At 55.6% G+C, this 19,370-nt stretch overlaps 1 protein-coding gene across 1 annotated transcript in view; it reads right to left on the bottom strand.

Annotated features, from left to right (window-relative positions):
- Positions 1–233: 233 nt before the first annotated feature.
- The window catches only part of LOC142255956 (tyrosine-protein kinase STYK1-like), a 145,262-nt gene continuing 126,125 nt past the window's right edge, over positions 234–19,370 (bottom strand). The window contains exons 4-10 of the mRNA XM_075327419.1: positions 14,591–14,803; positions 14,330–14,511; positions 12,431–12,514; positions 11,452–11,669; positions 8,877–8,917; positions 5,028–5,124; positions 234–1,588 (exon numbers count right to left, since the gene is read on the bottom strand). Of these exons, the coding sequence (XP_075183534.1) occupies positions 1,414–1,588; positions 5,028–5,124; positions 8,877–8,917; positions 11,452–11,669; positions 12,431–12,514; positions 14,330–14,511; positions 14,591–14,803 (1,010 nt within the window). The 3' untranslated portion in view covers positions 234–1,413. The remainder of the gene's footprint in view (positions 1,589–5,027; positions 5,125–8,876; positions 8,918–11,451; positions 11,670–12,430; positions 12,515–14,329; positions 14,512–14,590; positions 14,804–19,370) is intronic.

The raw sequence follows: 19,370 nt of genomic DNA, 5'->3' as shown, positions 1-19,370 counted from the left end.
CATGGCCTCCCTAATGTCACCTCTGCGGCCTCCCTAATGACTTACCTGTCTCTCGTGTGGACTTCCCAGTGTCCCGCCCACCCCCCATTGGCATCCCTAATGTACTATCTGCCCCTCCAATGTCACCTGGTAGCCCCCTATTGTCCCAACTACCATTCTCCTGTGTCCTCCTCGACTGCCCACCTGCCCCCATGTATCCTTTATGCCCCAGCTGCCCCTACATAGCCCCTCAAATGTCCCACTTGCCCTTTCTCCATAGCCCCCCAATGTCTTGCATTCCCCTCCCCCATGTCCTCTCCATTAACTTGCCTGCACTCCCAGGTGTCCTCTATGTCCCACCTGCCCTTCTCCTGTGTCTTCCATGACGTTCCACAGGACACCGGGATGATGGGGGATGGTGGCACAGGATACCGGGGAGATGGTGGCACAGGACACTAGGATGATGGGGGATGACGGCACAGCACACTGGAATTATGAAGAATTGAGGCACAGGACACCGGGATTATGGAGGATGGCGGCACAGAACACTGGGAGATGGCGGCACAGGACACTGGGATGATGGAGGATGGCGGCACAGGACACTGGGATGATGGAGTATTTCGGCACAGGACACTGGGATGATGAAGAATTAAGGCACAGGACACCGGGATGATGGAGGATGGCGGCACAGGACACCGGGCTGATGGAGGATGGCGGCACAGGACACCGGGCTGATGGAGGATGGCGGCACAGGACACCGGGCTGATGGAGGATGGCGGCACAGGACACCGGGCTGATGGAGGCACAGGACACCGGGCTGATGGAGGATGGCGGCACAGGACACCGGGCTGATGGAGGATAGCGGCACAGGACACTGGGCTGATGGAGGATGGCGGCACAGGACACTGGGATGATGGAGGCACAGGACACAGGGAAGGTGGTGGCACAGGACACTGGGATGATGGAGACACAGGACACCGGGAAGGTGGTGGCACAGGACACTGGGATGATGGAAGATGGCGGCATAGGACACTGGAATGTTGGCAGGGGACGGTGCGGTCATCGGAGGCGGAGACTCATCATCTTGCGGATATGCAGAATTCTCGAGCACTTGCTCCTGCCCTCATCACTGTGGTCCCATGTGCCAGCAGTGGCCAACGCTGTGGTCGGTGATTGTACAGAGTTTCTAGACTGCGGTACCCCCATACAATAAATAGCGTTTGCTCTGTACCACGTAGCGCCACTGTCTAGTCTCCTATGCTATGAGAACTGCCACTTTTTCAGCATCTTTATTGTACACCATAAATAGAGTCACAGCTGAAGGGTTAATCCCCAGTATGCAGTATATACACCCTACACAAGGTCACGGGGAAATCGTGCCAAAGTCCTCGCCCCTTCTTCACCAAGGGCCCAAGCAGGGGCCTGTCCAGAACATTATGTAGGGATCCCAGCCACAGACAGGTACTCTCTCCAGCTGAGAGTGTCCCCGGGGGTCAGGGGGGTCCATCTATCCGCCTGGTCCTGGCCATTCTGCAGCAGCTTCAACAGATCTGTAAAGCAGGGTCTCAGCGGCGCCTCCCATTGCCAGCAGCCACTCATCACCTCGGACCTGCAGGGTCAGAAGACAGGGTCAGGGGGAGCTCTAGAAATGCACAATGACCCCAAAAATGTGCGCCCAATGACTGACACAGCGCTCCCCGTACCCCCACCATCTCACTACTGTCACCTGCTGGAGACCCACAACCACCGACTAAAGACCAGCAGCCTGAAGGGGATGATAATCAGCAGATCAAAATCTGGCACTGGCAAGAGTCCCCCATAACTAGGCAGCGTCATCTCTGTGGTCTCACAATGCTTCATAAAGAAACCTGGGGTGTGAGCAGTGAAGGCGGGAGGTGCTGGAGGACCGGCTGTGGTCCCGGTGTCAGGCCGGAGAATGATCCACCGCCCTCACGGAGGAGGAAGATGCAAAACCTCCATTACTGTGCAGGAAGAAACCACAGGCAGTGGTGACGGCAGAGAAGTCCAGCCCCTCCACTCCTGATCATTGTTACAGGAGACCACAGAGCTGACACTCTCCTCCACTCCTGATCATTGTTACAGGAGGAAACCACAGAGCCGACGCTCCCCTCCACTCCCGATCATTGTTACAGGAGGAGACCACAGAGCCGACGCTCCCCTCCACTCCTGATCATTGTTACAGGAGGAGACCACAGAGCCGACGTCCCCTCCACTCCCGATCATTGTTACAGGAGGAGACCACAGAGCCGACACTCTCCTCCACTCCTGATCATTGTTTCAGGAGGAGACCACAGAGCTGATGACGCTCTCCTCCATTCCTGATCATTGTTACGGGAGGAGACCACAGAGCTGATGACGCTCTCCTCCATTCCTGATCATTGTTACAGGAGGAGACCACAGAGCTGATGACGCTCTCCTCCATTCCTGATCATTGTTACAGGAGGAGACCACAGAGCTAATGACGCTCTCCTCCATTCCTGATCATTGTTACAGGAGGGGACCACAGAGCTGATGACACTCTCCTCCATTCCTGATCATTGTTACAGGAGGGGACCACAGAGCTGATGACGCTCTCCTCCATTCCTGATCATTGTTACGGGAGGGGACCACAGAGCTGATGACGCTCTCCTCCATTCCTGATCATTGTTACAGGAGGAGACCACAGAGCTGATGACGCTCTCCTCCATTCCTGATCATTGTTACAGGAGGAAACCACAGAGCTGATGACGCTTTCCTCCACTCCTGATTATTGTTACAGGAGGAAACCACAGAGCCGATGCTCCCCTCCACTCCCGATCATTGTTACAGGAGGAGACCACAGAGCCGACGCTCCCCTCCACTCCCGATCATTGTTACAGGAGGAGACCACAGAGCCGACGCTCCCCTCCACTCCCAATCATTGTTCCAGGAGGAGACCACAGAGCTGATGACGCTCTCCTCCATTCCTGATCATTGTTACGGGAGGGGACCACAGAGCTGATGACGCTCTCCTCCATTCCTGATCATTGTTACGGGAGGGGACCACAGAGCTGATGACGCTCTCCTCCATTCCTGATCATTGTTACAGGAGGAGACCACAGAGCCGACGCTCCCCTCCACTCCCGATCATTGTTACAGGAGGAGACCACAGAGCCGACGCTCCCCTCCACTCCCAATCATTGTTCCAGGAGGAGACCACAGAGCTGATGACACTCTCCTCCATTCCTGATCATTGTTACAGGAGGAGACCACAGAGCTGATGACGCTCTCCTCCATTCCTGATCATTGTTACAGGAGGGGACCACACAGCTGATGACGCTCTCCTCCATTCCTGATCATTGTTACAGGAGGAGACCACAGAGCCGACGCTCCCCTCCACTCCCAATCATTGTTCCAGGAGGAGACCACAGAGCCAACGCTCCCCTCCACTCCCGATCATTGCTACAGGAGGAGACCACAGAGCTGATGACGCTCTCCTCCACTCCCGATCATTGTTCCAGGAGGAGATCACAGAGCCGACGCTTTCCTCCACTCCTGATCATTGTTACAGGAGGAGACCACAGAGCTGATGACGCTTTCCTCCACTCCTGATCATTGTTACAGGAGGAGACCACAGAGCTGATGACGCTCTCCTCCACTCCTGATCATTGTTACAGGAGGAGACCACACAGCTGATGACACTCCTCCACCCCTGATCATTGTTACAGGAGGAGACCACAGAGCTCATGACACTCCTGCACCCCTGATCATTGGTACAGGAGGAGACCACAGAGCTGATGATGCTCTCCTCCACTCCCGATCATTGTTCCAGGAGGAGACCACAGAGCCAACAGTCCCCCCCCCCTCTACTGATCATTGTTCTAGGAGGAGACCACAGAGCTGATGACGCTCCCCTCCACTCCCAATCATTGTTACATGAGGAGACAACAGAGCCAACAGTCGTCCCTCCCCTCTACTGATCATTGTTCTAGGAGGAGACCACAGAGTTGATGGCGCTCCCCTCTGCTCTTTATCACTGTTACAAGAGGAGATCACACAGCTGACGCTCCCCTCCTGTTACATCACCACCGGAGTCCGCTCTAGCGACTTCTACTCAGATCGCCAGGCGACGCCATGTTCCTGCTGTGGATGGTGCTGGTGATGGGACAGGAGTCGATGGCGCAGGCTCCGCTCATCCACTGGGCTGGGTTTCCTTGGGATCTGCAGTACCGCTGGCTGACTGTAGGTGGCGGGTGTCTTCCAGCTGAAGTTACCATCATTCAGCTACAGCCAATGGGAAGACACCACACCCTTCTTAATTCCCCTCCTGTCTGCTGACCTCTGCCAGAGATAGTTCTGATTTCCTGGTTCCTGTCTCGCCCTGTTCTGTGATTCTGGTGTTCTGACTTCTGCGTGTTTTCTGACTACCCTCCTGCTGCCGTTTCTGTACCTCGCTGCCCGATCCGGATTTGACCTCTGCTCCGTTTTCTGATTACATCCTTGCCTGCCGATTCTGTCCCTGTTCTGCTATTCCTGGTTTGACCCTGCCTGACGACTTCCCTCTCGGACTGCAGCCTTCCACAGGTAGTGATCTCCAGGGTCCTGTGTAATTCCAAATCCTTGTATAGGGGTTCAAGGGTTTCAGGGTTCTGGGGGTCCTGCTTGGTGAGTGGCTTCCCTCTAGCCTGTCCATTACAGCCCGTCTGACTCTGTGGATCCAGGCAGGCGTTACACCTCTGCTCCCGATCATCATTTAGGAGACCACAGAGCTGACGCTCCCCTCCACTCCTGATCATCATTGATTAGACCACAGAGTCAATTCCTCGCTCCCAAGTATAAGGAGGTTGTCAGCTCTGAAGTTGTCAGCTCTCTGAATTAACCCAGTAACATTGTATAACGACCCTAGTGAATAGACCACGACCACAGAAAATAAAGCCCGTGGGCTCCTCCAGACAGACTTTTTTGGGCCCTTCTACTCTCAGATGCAGACATTTTTCTACCCCTTATCAGGGCTATGGTGGGGGTAAAAGACCATGACATTGACAGCCCAGGTCCAGGTCCACACTTACAGCTGAGGTCCGCACAGCGTCGGTCGCTCCATTCTGAAAGTCTTCCGTAGTTTTGATGGCAGCTGAGAAGGTTCTATATCTGGATAAGGGGGAGAACCTGTGGACAACAAAGGAGAGCGAGTAGAGTTCCTATGATTAGAGACAGTGCAGCAGGAAGTGGGGAAAGCGGGGTCACCGGTCAGGGTTAGAGGTGGCCTGCAGTAGAGGGCTTGTGATCCTGCACTGGGACACATTGTGCTGCCCCCAGGGGCCACATCCAGAGCAATCGGCAGAGTGGCCCTACTACTATATCCGAAGCTGGCAGGTCCGGTCAGGGCACTGTGGGTGACATAGCGGTGCAGTCAGGCAGATGCGGGGTGATGTCAGGAGCTGGCAGGTCCGGTCAGGTCACTGTGGGTGACGTAGCGGTGCAGTCAGGCAGATGCGGGGTGATGTCAGGAGCTGGCAGGTCCGGTGAGGGCACTGTTGGTGACGTAGAGGTGCAGTCAGGCAGATGCGGGGATATCAGGAGCTGGCAGGTCCGGTCAGGGCACTGTGGGTGACGTAGAGGTGCAGTCAGGCAGATGCGGGGTGATGTCAGGAGCTGGCAGGTCCAGTCAGGGCACTGTGGGTGACATAGCGGTGCAGTCAGGCAGATGCGGGGATATCAGGAGCTGGCAGGTCCGGTGAGGGCACTGTTGGTGACGTAGAGGTGCAGTCAGGCAGATGCGGGGATATCAGGAGCTGGCAGGTCCGGTCAGGGCACTGTGGGTGACGTAGAGGTGCAGTCAGGCAGATGCGGGGTGATGTCAGGAGCTGGCAGGTCCAGTCAGGGCACTGTGGGTGACATAGCGGTGCAGTCAGGCAGATGCGGGGATATCAGGAGCTGGCAGGTCCGGTCAGGGCACTGTGGGTGACGTAGAGGTGCAGTCAGGCAGATGCGGGGATATCAGGAGCTGGCAGGTCCGGTCAGGGCACTGTGGGTGACATAGCGGTGCAGTCAGGCAGATGCGGGGATATCAGGAGCTGGCAGGTCCGGTCAGGGCACTGTGGGTGACATAGCGGTGCAGTCAGGCAGATGCGGGGATATCAGGAGCTGTCAGGTCCGGTCAGGGCACTGTGGGTGACATAGCGGTGCAGTCAGGCAGATGCGGGGTGATGTCAGGAGCTGGCAGGTCCGGTCCGGGTACTATGGGTGACGTAGAGGTGCAGTCAGGCAGATGCGGGGATATCAGGAGCTGGCAGGTCCGGTCAGGGCACTGTGGGTGACATAGCGGTGCAGTCAGGCAGATGCGGGGTGATGTCAGGAGCTGGCAGGTCCGGTCAGGGCACTGTGGGTGACATAGCGGTGCAGTCAGGCAGATGCGGGGTGATGTCAGGAGCTGTCAGGTCCGGTCAGGGCACTGTGGGTGACGTAGCGGTGCAGTCAGGCAGATGCGGGGTGATGTCAGGAGCTGGCAGGTCCGGTCAGGGCACTGTGGGTGACATAGCGGTGCAGTCAGGCAGATGCGGGGTGATGTCAGGAGCTGTCAGGTCCGGTCAGGGCACTGTGGGTGACGTAGCGGTGCAGTCAGGCAGATGCGGGGTGATGTCAGCAGCTGGCAGGTCCGGTCAGGGCACTGTGGGTGACATAGCGGTGCAGTCAGGCAGATGTGGGGTGATGTCAGGAGCTGGCAGGTCCGGTCAGGGCACTGTGGGTGACATAGCGGTGCAGTCAGGCAGATGCGGGGTGATGTCAGGAGCTGGCAGGTCCGGTCAGGGCACTGTGGGTGACATAGCGGTGCAGTCAGGCAGATGCGGGGATATCAGGAGCTGGCAGGTCCAGTCAGGGCACTGTGGGCGACATAGCGGTGCAGTCAGACAGATGCGGGGTGATGTCAGGAGCTGGCAGGTCCGGTCAGGGCACTGTGGGCGACATAGCGGTGCAGTCAGGCAGATGCGGGGATATCAGGAGCTGGCAGGTCCGATCAGGGCACTGTGGGTGACATAGCGGTGCAGTCAGGCAGATGCGGGGTGATGTCAGGAGCTGGCAGGTCCGGTCAGGGCACTGTGGGTGACGTAGCGGTGCAGTCAGGCAGATGCGGGGGAATATCAGGAGCTGGCAGGTCCAGTCCGGGTACTATGGGTGACGTAGAGGTGCAGTCAGGCAGATGCGGGGATATCAGGAGCTGGCAGGTCCGATCAGGGCACTGTGGGTGACATAGCGGTGCAGTCAGGCAGATGCGGGGTGATGTCAGGAGCTGGCAGGTCCGGTCAGGGCACTGTGGGTGACGTAGCGGTGCAGTCAGGCAGATGCGGGGTGATGTCAGGAGCTGGCAGGTCCGGTCAGGGCACTGTGGGTGACGTAGAGGTGCAGTCAGGCAGATGCGGGGATATCAGGAGCTGGCAGGTCCGGTCAGGGCACTGTGGGTGACGTAGCGGTGCAGTCAGGCAGATGCGGGGATATCAGGAGCTGACAGGTCCGGTCAGGGCACTGTGGGTGACGTAGCGGTGCAGTCAGGCAGATGCGGGGTGATGTCAGGAGCTGGCAGGTCCGGTCAGGGCACTGTGGGTGACGTAGAGGTGCAGTCAGGCAGATGTGGGGTGATGTCAGGAGCTGGCAGGTCCGGTCAGGTCCCTGTGGGTGACATAGCGGTGCAGTCAGGCAGATGCGGGGTGATGTCAGGAGCTGGCAGGTCCGGTCAGGGCACTGTGGGTGACGTAGAGGTGCAGTCAGGCAGATGCGGGGTGATGTCAGGAGCTGGCAGGTCCGGTCAGGTCACTGTGGGTGACGTAGAGGTGCAGTCAGGCAGATGCGGGGTGATGTCAGGAGCTGGCAGGTCCGGTCAGGGCACTGTGGGCGACATAGCGGTGCAGTCAGGCAGATGCGGGGATATCAGGAGCTGGCAGTTCCGGTCAGGGCACTGTGGGTGACATAGCGGTGCAGTCAGGCAGATGCGGGGTGATGTCAGGAGCTGGCAGTTCCGGTCAGGGCACTGTGGGTGACGTAGCGGTGCAGTCAGGCAGATGCGGGGTGATGTCAGGAGCTGGCAGGTCCAGTCAGGGCACTGTGGGTGACATAGCGGTGCAGTCAGGCAGATGCGGGGTGATGTCAGGAGCTGGCAGGTCCAGTCAGGGCACTGTGGGTGACATAGCGGTGCAGTCAGGCAGATGCGGGGTGATGTCAGGAGCTGGCAGGTCCGGTCAGGGCACTGTGGGTGACGTAGCGGTGCAGTCAGGCAGATGCGGGGTGATGTCAGGAGCTGGCAGGTCCGGTCAGGGCACTGTGGGTGACATAGCGGTGCAGTCAGGCAGATGCGGGGTGATGTCAGGAGCTGGCAGGTCCAGTCAGGGCACTGTGGGTGACGTAGCGGTGCAGTCAGGCAGATGCGGGGTGATGTCAGGAGCTGGCAGGTCCGGTCAGGGCACTGTGGGTGACGTAGCGGTGCAGTCAGGCAGATGCGGGGTGATGTCAGGAGCTGGCAGGTCCCGTCAGGGCACTGTGGGCGACATAGCGGTGCAGTCTAGTGCAGCTCATCAATTCTTCCCATCAGTAGTGATAGGCGAGGACCTTACCCCCGGTGTAGGACACGTCAGGCTCCACACTGCATTTTATGGCTGCTCCTGCTGATTCTGCAGCAAAGCCTCAGGTTTCAGAGCTCATGTCAGTGCTGGAGTGGATGATATCAGTCATAAACTAATGGTTCTCAGCCCTGGAGATATCACGTAGCAATGATCATGGGGGCAGGGAGGTTTCTGGGGTGTATAGTGCCCATGCCAGCCTACAAAGAGCAGGAGGAATGGACCGTACTCATCAGCACTGGACAAGGAGGGGTCTGCCTGCAGGTGCCCGGGTGGGGGGTCTACTAGTCCCCTGGATCGGACACTCACCCAGTGTCATCAGCTCATACAGCAAAATGCCAAACGACCACCTGTAAGAAAAGACGAGACTGTGACATCACTGACCCCGCCCCCATCAAACATTCCCCCCCGAGACCCCGCCCATCATCACACCCACCTGATGCCGCACCCATGAGTGGTCACCTCTCCAGACTCGCCCATCATCACACCCACCTGATGCCCCAACCATCAGTGGTCAGCCTCCCAGATCCCACCCATCATGACACCTGCCTGATGCCCCACTCATCAGTGGTCAGCCTCCCAGATCCCACCCATCATCACACCCGCCTGATGCCCTGCCCATCAGTGGTCTGCCCCCCAGACCATCATCACACCCGCCTGATGCCCCGCCCATCAATGGTCACCCTCCCAGATCCCACCCATTATCACACCTACCTGATACCCCGCCCATCAGTGGTCAGCCCCCCAGACCCAGCCCATCATCACACCCACTTGATGCCCTGCCCATCAGTGGTCAGTCTCCCAGATCCCACCCATCATCACACCAGCCTGATGCCCCACTCATCAGTGGTCACCCTCCCATACCCAGCCCATCATCACACCCACCTAATGCCCCACTCATCAGTGGTCAGCCCCCCAGACCCAGCCCATCATCACACTCACCCGTCCCCAAGACCTCGCCCATTATCAGAAGTCACACACAAGACTGAAGCTGCCCATTATCATACATCCATTTCCCCACACCCTGCCCAACATGAGCAGTCACATGTCCCACAGGCCCTGACCATTATCACACCCGGCCATCATCAACAATCGCACGTCACCCAGACACCATCATCACACATCCCCCAGAGTGTCCCCCCCCGAGACCCTGCCCATCATCATACATGTGCCCCCTAAGCTCTTGCTCATCATCATTGGTCACATGTGCCCCAGAATTTGCCTAATATTGAGTCATTTATATGCGTCCCCCTCTCAGACCTCGTCCACTCTCAGTGGTCACTCAAACATCCCCCTCTCCAATTATAAGGGGTCATGTACACATTCTAACAACCCACAGACCTCACCCATTATCACAAGTCACTCATGCGTCCACTCCACAGACCCAACCCTCTATCAGGGGTCACTCACACGGCTCCCCTGGATTCTGCCCACCAACAGGGGTCACTATCATGGCTCCTCTGGATTCCACCCACCAACAGAGGTCACTCACACGGCTCCCCTGGATTCCACCCACTTTCAGGGGTCACTCACACGGCTCCTCTGGATTCCGCCCACTATCAGGGGTCACTCACACGGCTTCCCTGGATTCAGCCCACTATCGGGGGTCACTCACACGGCTTCCCTGGATTCCGCCCGCTATCAGGGGTCACTCACACGGCTTCCCTGGATTCAACCCACTATCAGGGGTCATTCACACGGCTCCCCTGGATTCCGCCCGCTATCGGGGGTCACTCACACGGCTTCCCTGGATTCCGCCCACCAACAGAGGTCCCTCACACGGCTCCCCTGGATTCCACCCGCTATCGGGGGTCACTCACACGGCTCCCCTGGATTCCGCCCGCTATCGGGGGTCACTCACACAGCTCCCCTGGATTCCATCCACCAACAGGGGTCACTCTCACGGCTCCTCTGAATTCCACCCACCAACAGAGGTCACTCTCACGGCTCCTCTGAATTCCGCCCACCAACAGGGGTCACTCTCACGGCTTCCCTGGATTCCACCCACTTTCAGGGGTCACTCTCACGGCTCCTCTGAATTCCACCCACCAACAGAGGTCACTCTCACGGCTCCTCTGAATTCCACCCACCAACAGAGGTCACTCACACGGCTTCCCTGGATTCCACCCACTTTCAGGGGTCACTCACACGGCTCCTCTGGATTCCGCCCACCAACAGGGGTCACTGACACGGCTCCCCTGGATTCCTCCCACTATCAGGGGTCACTCACACGGCTCCCCTGGATTCCGCCCACTATCGGGGATTACTCTCACGGCTCCTCTTTATTCCACCCACCATCGGGGGTCACTCACACGGCTCCCCTGGATTCCGCCCACTATCGGGGGTTACTCTCACGGCTCCCCTGGATTCCGCCCACTATCGGGGGTTACTCTCACGGCTTCCCTGGATTCCACCCACTATCAGGGGTCACTCACACGGCTCCCCTGGATTCCGCCCACTATCGGGGGGTCACTCTCATGGCTTCCCTGGATTCCACTCATTAGGGTCCCTCACACGGCTCCCCTGGATTCCGCCCACTATCAGGGGTCACTCTCACGGCTTCCCTGGATTCCACTCATTATCAGGGGTCCCTCACACGGCTCCCCTGGGTTCCGCCCACAATCGGGGGTCACTCTCACGGCTCCCCTGGATTCCACCCACTATCGGGGGTCACTCACACGGCTCCCCTGGATTTCGCCCACTATCAGGGGTCACTCACACGGCTCCCCTGGTTTCCGCCCACTATTGGGGATCACTCACACGGCTCCCCTGGATTCTACCCACTATCGGGGGTCCCTCACACGGCTCCCCTGGATTCCGCCCACTATCGGGGGGTCACTCTCACGGCTCCCCTGGATTCTGCCCACTATCAGGGGTCACTCACACGTCGCTCTTCTCAGTAATGTCCGCTCCCTTCAGCCGTTCTGGTGAGTGCCATTTCAGAGGCACCTGGGCAGCTCTCCGCAAAGGGACAGATCCACTTCTGTACTGAATGGCGGCCAGACCAAGACCACAGAGCTGGACACTGAGATCTTCATGTAGGAGGACGTTACACGCTGCCACATAGCCATGGATCAGATCGTGCGTTCCCGACAGATATTCCTGGTGGGATAGAGGGGTGCACATGAAGAGCTCGTCTGTTATATAAGCCACACATACACCAGAAAGCCCTCAAATCCCAATACATAGGAGCACCAATGTGACAAAGAAAGTCAGACAATGGGGGGTGGGGACACAGACACCTCTGACCCTATTCTCACCCTCCCCTTGTGTCCTCCTTCACACATCTTGGTCCTGGTCATCCTTCTGCTCCTCCTCCAGACCCCCTCTGTCCTTTCCCTCCTCCAGACCACTGTATGGTTTTACGCCTCCATACTCATCTGTCCTTTTCCTCCTCCTGACCACTGCGCCTTATTCCTCATCCTCTAGACTCTGTCCTTTTCCTTCTCTGGATCCCTCTGTTCTTTTCCTCCTCCATACCCCTGTATCCTTCTCATCATCCTCTAGACCCCTCTGTCCTTGTCATCTCCTACATCCCTCTGTCCTCCTCCTCCTCCAGACCACTGTATCCTTTTCCTCATCCTCTAGACCCCTCTGTCCTTCTCCTCCTCCAGACCACTGTATCCTTTTCCTCCTCCATACTCCTCTGTCCTTCTCCTCATCCCCTACACCCCTCCATCCTCCTCCAGATAACTGTATCCTTTTCCTCCTCCATACTCCTCTGTCCTTTTCCTCATCCTCTAGACCTCTCTATTGTCCTTCTCCAGATCCCTCTGTCCTGTTCCACCAGATTCCTCTGTTCTCTTTCCCATCCGTCCAACCCATTCCTGTGTCCTGGCACTGCCCTCCATTGAGTCACCTACCAGTCCGCTAGCCACTTGTAGAGCCATTGAGTAGACGTCCTTCTCGGTGATCCTGGGGGGACCCCCCTCTGAGGTTCGTGCAACCTAAATATGACAGGACAGATGGCTTATGTAGAAATTCTTAATAGTACACCTGACATCTGTTACATGTACCCAATCTAGTCTTGTACCTCTCTCCTGGGGTGGGGGGTGATATTATGCGCAGTCTTGTATCTCTCTCCCGGGGTGGAGAGGGTGTGTGATATAATACACAGTCTTGTACCTGTCTCCTGGGGTGGGGGGTGATATTACATGCAGTGTTGCACCTTTTTCTTGGGTGGGGGCTGATGTAACGCGCAGTCTTGTACCTTTCTCCCTGGATGGAGGGTGATATTATGCGCAGTCTTTTACCTTTCTCCCAGGGTGGAGGGGGGGGGGGGTGATAAAACGTGCAGTCTTGTACCTTTCTCCCGGAGTGGGGGGTGATATTATGTGCAGTCTTGTACCTTTCTCCCGGAGTGGGGGGTGATATTACATGCAAAGTTGCACCTTTCTCCTGGGTGGGGGGAGATATAACGCGCAGTCTTGTACCTCTATCTCGAGGTGGGGGGTGATATTATGTGCAGTCTTGTACCTCTATCTCGGGGTGGGGGTGATATTATGTGCAGTCTTGTACCTCTCTCCCAGGGTGGGGGGTGAAATTAGGCACAGTCTTGTACCTTTCTCCTGGGTGGGGGGAGATATAACGCGCAGTCTTGTACCTCTATCTCGAGGTGGGGGGTGATATTATGTGCAGTCTTGTACCTCTATCTCAGGGTGGGGGGTGATATTATGTGCAGTCTTGTACCTCTATCTCGGGGTGGGGGTGATATTATGCGCAGTCTTGTACCTTTCTCCTGGGTGGGGGAGTGATTTTATGCGCAGTCTTGTACCTCGCTCCCAGGGTGGGGGGTGATATTAGGCGCAGTCTTGTACCTTTCTCCTGGGTGGGGGGGTTATATTAGGTGCAGTCTTGCACCTTTCTCCTGGGTGGGGGGTGATATAACGCGCAGTCTTGTACCTCTCTCCCAGGGTGGGGGGGTGATATTATGTGCAGTCTTGTACCTCTATCTCAGGGTGGGGGGTGATATTAGGTGCAGTCTTGTACCTTTCTCCTGGGTGGGGGTGATATTACATGCAAAGTTGCACCTTTCTCCTGGGTGGGGGGAGATATAACGCGCAGTCTTGTACCTCTATCTCGAGGTGGGGGGTGATATTATGCGCAGTCTTGTACCTTTCTCCTGGGTGGGGGGTTATATTAGGCGCAGTCTTGTACCTCTCTCCCAGGGTGGGGGGTGATATTATGCACAGTCTTGTACCTTTCTCCCAGGGTGGGGGGTGAAATTAGGTGCAGTCTTGTACCTTTCTCCTGGGTGGGGAGGTGATATTATGTGCAGTCTTGTACCTCTATCTCGGGGTGGGGGGTTATATTAGGCGCAGTCTTGTACCTCTCTCCCAGGGTGGGGGGTGATATTATGTGCAGTCTTGTACCTCTCTCCCGGGTGGGGGTGATATTATGCGCAGTCTTGTACCTTTCTCCTGGGTGGGGGAGTGATATAACGCGCAGTCTTGTACCTCTCTCCCAGGGTGGGGGGGTGATATTATGTGCAGTCTTGTACCTCTATCTCAGGGTGGGGGGTGATATTAGGTGCAGTCTTGTACCTCTCTCCCAGGGTGGGGGGTGATATTATGCACAGTCTTGTACCTTTCTCCCAGGGTGGGGGGTGAAATTAGGTGCAGTCTTGTACCTTTCTCCTGGGTGGGGGGGGTGATATGTGCAGTCTTGTACCTCTATCTCGGGGTGGGGGGTGATATTAGGCGCAGTCTTGTACCTTTCTCCTGGGTGGGGGGGCTGATGTAACGTTACACACAGTTTTATACCTCTCGTGAGCTCCGGAGGACGGTGAGCAGGTTCCCGTAGCTCATGGCTTTCAGGATGATGCTCGGGGGTCTCCTCGTGGTCTGACACCACAGCATGGTTACCAGGTTGTTGTGATTACAGACCTGGACATAAAACTTCATCAAGTCGATGAAATCCTGCACTTCTCCGGGGCTGCAATGCTCTGCGGAGGACACATGAGTAAGGGACACGTCATACTGTGCACCTCTCATTACTGACACCCCCAGAAACTCCCCTCTTACCAGACATCTCCTTTACAACGACTTGCTGACTGTCCTCCCCTGCACGGCACAGGTCCCCGCAACTAATAGGACCAAAGTGTCCGTCACACAGCGGTGCCCTGTGCTCCAGCGTCCACCCCGCCGGCAGCTGCCTTTTCTCCAGCACCGGATCCGGAGCATCCAGGGAATTTTCAAAGACCCCCGCAGCGTTCACTGCCCAGTCCCCCAAGTAACCTAGAAAGGGGAAAGAGGAATAGTGGAGATGTGTAAAATATATATATACACACCACCGTTCAAAAGTTTGTTCTCCCCCAGACAATTGTCTTTTCCATGAATCTCCTCCTGTTATTTCTCAGATGATCTGCACAATGAATAGAGAACATCAGACAGTGACGAGGTCAGGAATAAGGATTGTTACATGGAATAATAATAATGTCCTCTTCACACTTGGCTTTCGGCACAGATCGCTCCTCTGCACAATTCCAGCTTTGCAGAGCTTTGGCATTCTAGCTGGTAATTTGCGGGGGTAATCTGGAGATATTTCGCCCCATGCTTTCCCCCCCCCCACAGGTTTGATTGGTTGATGGGCACTTTTTGGCACCATACGGTCAAGCTGCCCCCACAACAGCTCTATAGGGTTGAGGTCTGGTGACTGGGCCCCTCCATTACAGATAGATACTAGCTGCCGGCTTCTCCCCTAAATAGTTCATGCATAATTTGGAGGTGGCTTTGGGTCATTGTCCTGTTGTAGGATGAAATTGGCTCCAGTCAAGCGCTGTCCACATGGTATGGCATGATGCTGCAAAATGGAGTGATAGCCTCCTTATTCACAATCGCTTTTACCTTGTACAAATCTACCACTTTACCAGCACCAAAGCAACCCCAGACCATCACATTACCTCCACCATGCTTGACAGATGGCGTCAGGCCTCTTCCAGCATCTTTTCAGTAGGTCTACGTCTCACAAATGTTCTTCTGTGTGATCCAAACACCTCACACTTGGATTCGTCTGTCCATAACACTTTCTCCAATCTTCCTCTGTCCAATGTCTGATCTTTTCCTTTTATTAGCCAGTCTCAGATATGGCTTTTTCTTTGCCTCTCTGCCCTGAAGGCCGGCATCCCGGAGTCGCCTCTGCACTGTAGACGGTGACTCTGGTGTTTTGCGGGTCCTATGTAATGAAGCTGCAGGTGAGGGCCTGTGAGGCGTGGATTTCTCACACTAGAGACTGTAATGTGCTTGTCTTGTTGCTCAGTTGTGCAGCGCGGCCTCCATTTCTCTCTACTCTGGTTACAGCCTGTTTGTGCTCTCCTCAGTTGTGCAGCGCGGCCTCCACTTCTCTCTACTCTGGTTACAGCCTGTTTGTGCTCTCCTCAGTTGTGCAGCGAGGCCTCCACTTCTCTCTACTCTGGTTACAGCCTGTTTGTGCTCTCCTCAGTTGTGCAGCGCGGCCTCCACTTCTCTCTACTCTGGTTACAGCCTGTTTGTGCTCTCCTCAGTTGTGCAGCGCGGCCTCCACTTCTCTCTACTCTGGTTACAGCCTGTTTGTGCTCTCCTCAGTTGTGCAGCGCGGCCTCCACTTCTCTCTACTCTGGTTACAGCCTGTTTGTGCTCTCCTCAGTTGTGCAGCGCGGCCTCCACTTCTCTCTACTCTGGTTACAGCCTGTTTGTGCTCTCCCCAGTTGTGCAGCGCGGCCTCCACTTCTCTCTACTCTGGTTACAGCCTGTTTGTGCTCTCCTCAGTTGTGCAGCGCGGCCTCCACTTCTCTCTACTCTGGTTACAGCCTGTTTGTGCTCTCCTCAGTTGTGCAGCGCGGCCTCCACTTCTCTCTACTCTTGTTACAGCCTGTTTGTGCTCTCCTCAGTTGTGCAGCGCGGCCTCCACTTCTCTCTACTCTGGTTACAGCCTGTTTGTGCTCTCCTCTGGAGGGAGTAGTACACACCGTTGTAGGAGATCTTCAGTTTCTTGGCAATTTCTCGCGTGGAATATCCTTCATTTCTAACAACAAGAATAGACTGTCGAGTTTCACAGGAAAGTTCTCTTTTTCTGGCCATTTTGAGAGTTTAATGGAACCAACAAATGTAATGCTCCAGATTCTCAACTAGCTCAAAAGGAAGGTCAGTGTTATAGCTTCTCTAATCAGCAAAACTGTTTCCAGCTGTGCTAACATACTTGCATAGGGGTTTTCAAGGGATTTCTAAACATCCATTAGCCTTCTAACACAGCAAACACAATGTAGCATTAGACACTGGAGCGGTGGTTGTTGGAAATGGGCCTCTATACAGCTATGTAGATATTGCATTACACACCAGACGTCTGCAGCTGAATAGTCATTTACCACATAACAATGTATAGAGGGGAGTTCTGTGTAATTTAATGTTAGCTGCATTGAAAAAAATAAGGAAATATCTAAGTGACCCTAAAGTTTTGAACTCTAGTGTATATATATACAGTGGTGTTCATAAGTCCTGCATAGGCATAAAGAAAACGATATTTCATACTGTGACGCCCTGGACTAGCCAGGTAGTCACAGACATAACACCATACACACCCCCCACCCTAGGCAGTTACAACAGTCAGACAAAAACCCTTGTTGCCTCCCTCCAGGGTCTGATGTCCACACCAGGTGGGGCGGAGCCAGGCGGTTGGCCCTGCCCACCGAGGAGTTCACAGGCCTGGAGGCGGGAAAAGCAGTAGTTAGAAATTGGAGGTGAAAGTGAGAGGATACAAACTGCAAGTGTCTGGGTGGGAGCCCAGGCACTGACAGCAAGGTTGGCAGACGGTGGTCGCCGTCTGCAGGAGTTAACGGATCTCTGCGGAACTGTAGGACCGGGGTTGGGCGGTGGCCCACCGGTACCGAACCGGGGAGCGGAGTGAAGCTAAGCACACAGGCAGGGCCATCAGACCCCGACTAGGCTTGGAGCCGCCGACAACGGTCAAATCTGAGTGTGACCGGAACCCCAGGGGTTTCCCAACAACCAAGACCTGACAGAAGGCAACAGTCCACACCATGAGGATATACAGCCACCGCCAAAGGCTAGAGATCCAAGGGCCTGCGCGCAAAACGGGCTCCTACGGTACCTATACGCCGGGGAGCGGATTACCATTGGGAAACCATCGGAGTCAACACAGTTTACACAGGTGCAGGGAAAGACAGCCGCCATCAGCCGTCCGGGGAGAGCACAACAACACTGCAGCCGGCTGCGGGACCCGTCCATCCGGCCGTTTGGTTTACCAGAGACTTTGTGACTTTCTGTCTGAGTGAGTACACCAGTGCCGCCTGGCACCGCGCCGCGCTGTCCCTGCAACCCTGCACCCCGGCCATCCAGCCTCCCCGTTATACCACCGGGCCCCGGGATCACCAACCCCTACCCACGGAGGGAACAACATCCTAGCTGCTCCCTACCATCTCTCCCGGGATCCCCGTCACCAGCAGTGGTGGTGCCATCATCACCACGTCCCGTGGGTGGCGTCACGAACTATCTCCCCAAACCAATCATCCTTTTTCACTCACAGGTGAGGAGCGCTGCTCGAGTCCCCGGGACCGGCCCACCGCTCGAGCCACCGAGCAGCAGCAGCCCCGGACCCGAGCGTGGCAAGCGCGTCCCCTCCGCCCGCGACAATACTTCTGCATCTCTGCAGTGACACTGGTGGAGCATACATGTGTCTGTTTCCCTCATTGGAGGCCGCTCATTTTTGAATGTCCCCAGTGTATACATTGTTATGGTTGTGCATGTTTGATATTTTCCAGCATAGCCATCCCTACCCCCGTGCAGTGTAGAATGTGAACAGGCTTCTACATTCAGTAACTTCCAATGCAAGGTCACACAGACTTACATGTCACTTTATAAGCGGTATTATTTTGTATGTAATTCAGAGTCCGGCCTTGTGAGGGCGTCTTTAGCGTCTAATCCGTTATTAGTCTTTGCATCTCTGTGTATTGAGTGCAGGAGCTTCTGCAGATGTCACCAGTGATGATGATGCTTCCGGGCCTGGGTCAGAACCTCCTCTCTCTTGGTCCTTGGCTGTTTTGTAGATATCTCTATTGATACCTTGTGCCACATATTTTCCATTGGGTTGAGGTCTGGGGACTGGGCTGGCCGGTCAATAGGAGCCACCTTGCTCTTTTTTCCGTTACTGTCTTCGCTGTGACAAGGAGCGTTATCATCCTGGAGGATACAATCCCCTGATCCAGGTGCGGAGCAGAAGGCAGCATTTTCTTATGAAGGATGTCTATGTATTTTTTTTGCATTAACCCTCCACAATCTGAAGCCTTCCAGCACCATTGGCTGCCATCCAGCCCAGACCATTACTGTCATCCGATGTGTCACAGCTCACTCTGGCTTGTGCTCTTCATGTGGAAACCACCTCACATAAGACTTGCCATCATTTCCTAAAATGCAGAAAGTGCTCTCATCACTAAATAGCACTTCTTCCCACTCCTCCTTCCCCCATTGTGAATATGTCAATGCCCCCAGTGTTCGCCTTTGTCTTTGTATGGCTGTCATCAATGGCTTCTTCCGGGCCTTGCACCCTGTATGGCTGTCATCAATGGCTTCTTTCGGGCCTTGCACCCTGTATGGCTGTCATCAATGGCTTCTTCCGGGCCTTGCACCCTGTATGGCTGTCATCAATGGCTTCTTTCGGGCCTTGCACCCTGTATGGCTGTCATCAATGGCTTCTTTCGGGTCTTGCACCCTGTATGGCTGTCATCAATGGCTTCTTCCGGGCCTTGCACCCCTCAATCCTGCTTCCAATCATCTCTCCCTGACAGTTGATGTTGCTGCCTGAATATTGCCC

This window comes from Anomaloglossus baeobatrachus, chromosome 11 (genome assembly GCF_048569485.1).
Source record: "Anomaloglossus baeobatrachus isolate aAnoBae1 chromosome 11, aAnoBae1.hap1, whole genome shotgun sequence".
NCBI classification, from domain to species: Eukaryota; Metazoa; Chordata; class Amphibia; order Anura; family Aromobatidae; genus Anomaloglossus; species Anomaloglossus baeobatrachus.
The sequence above is the reverse complement of the archived record's forward strand: the minus strand, read 5'-3'. Positions and strand labels throughout refer to the sequence as shown.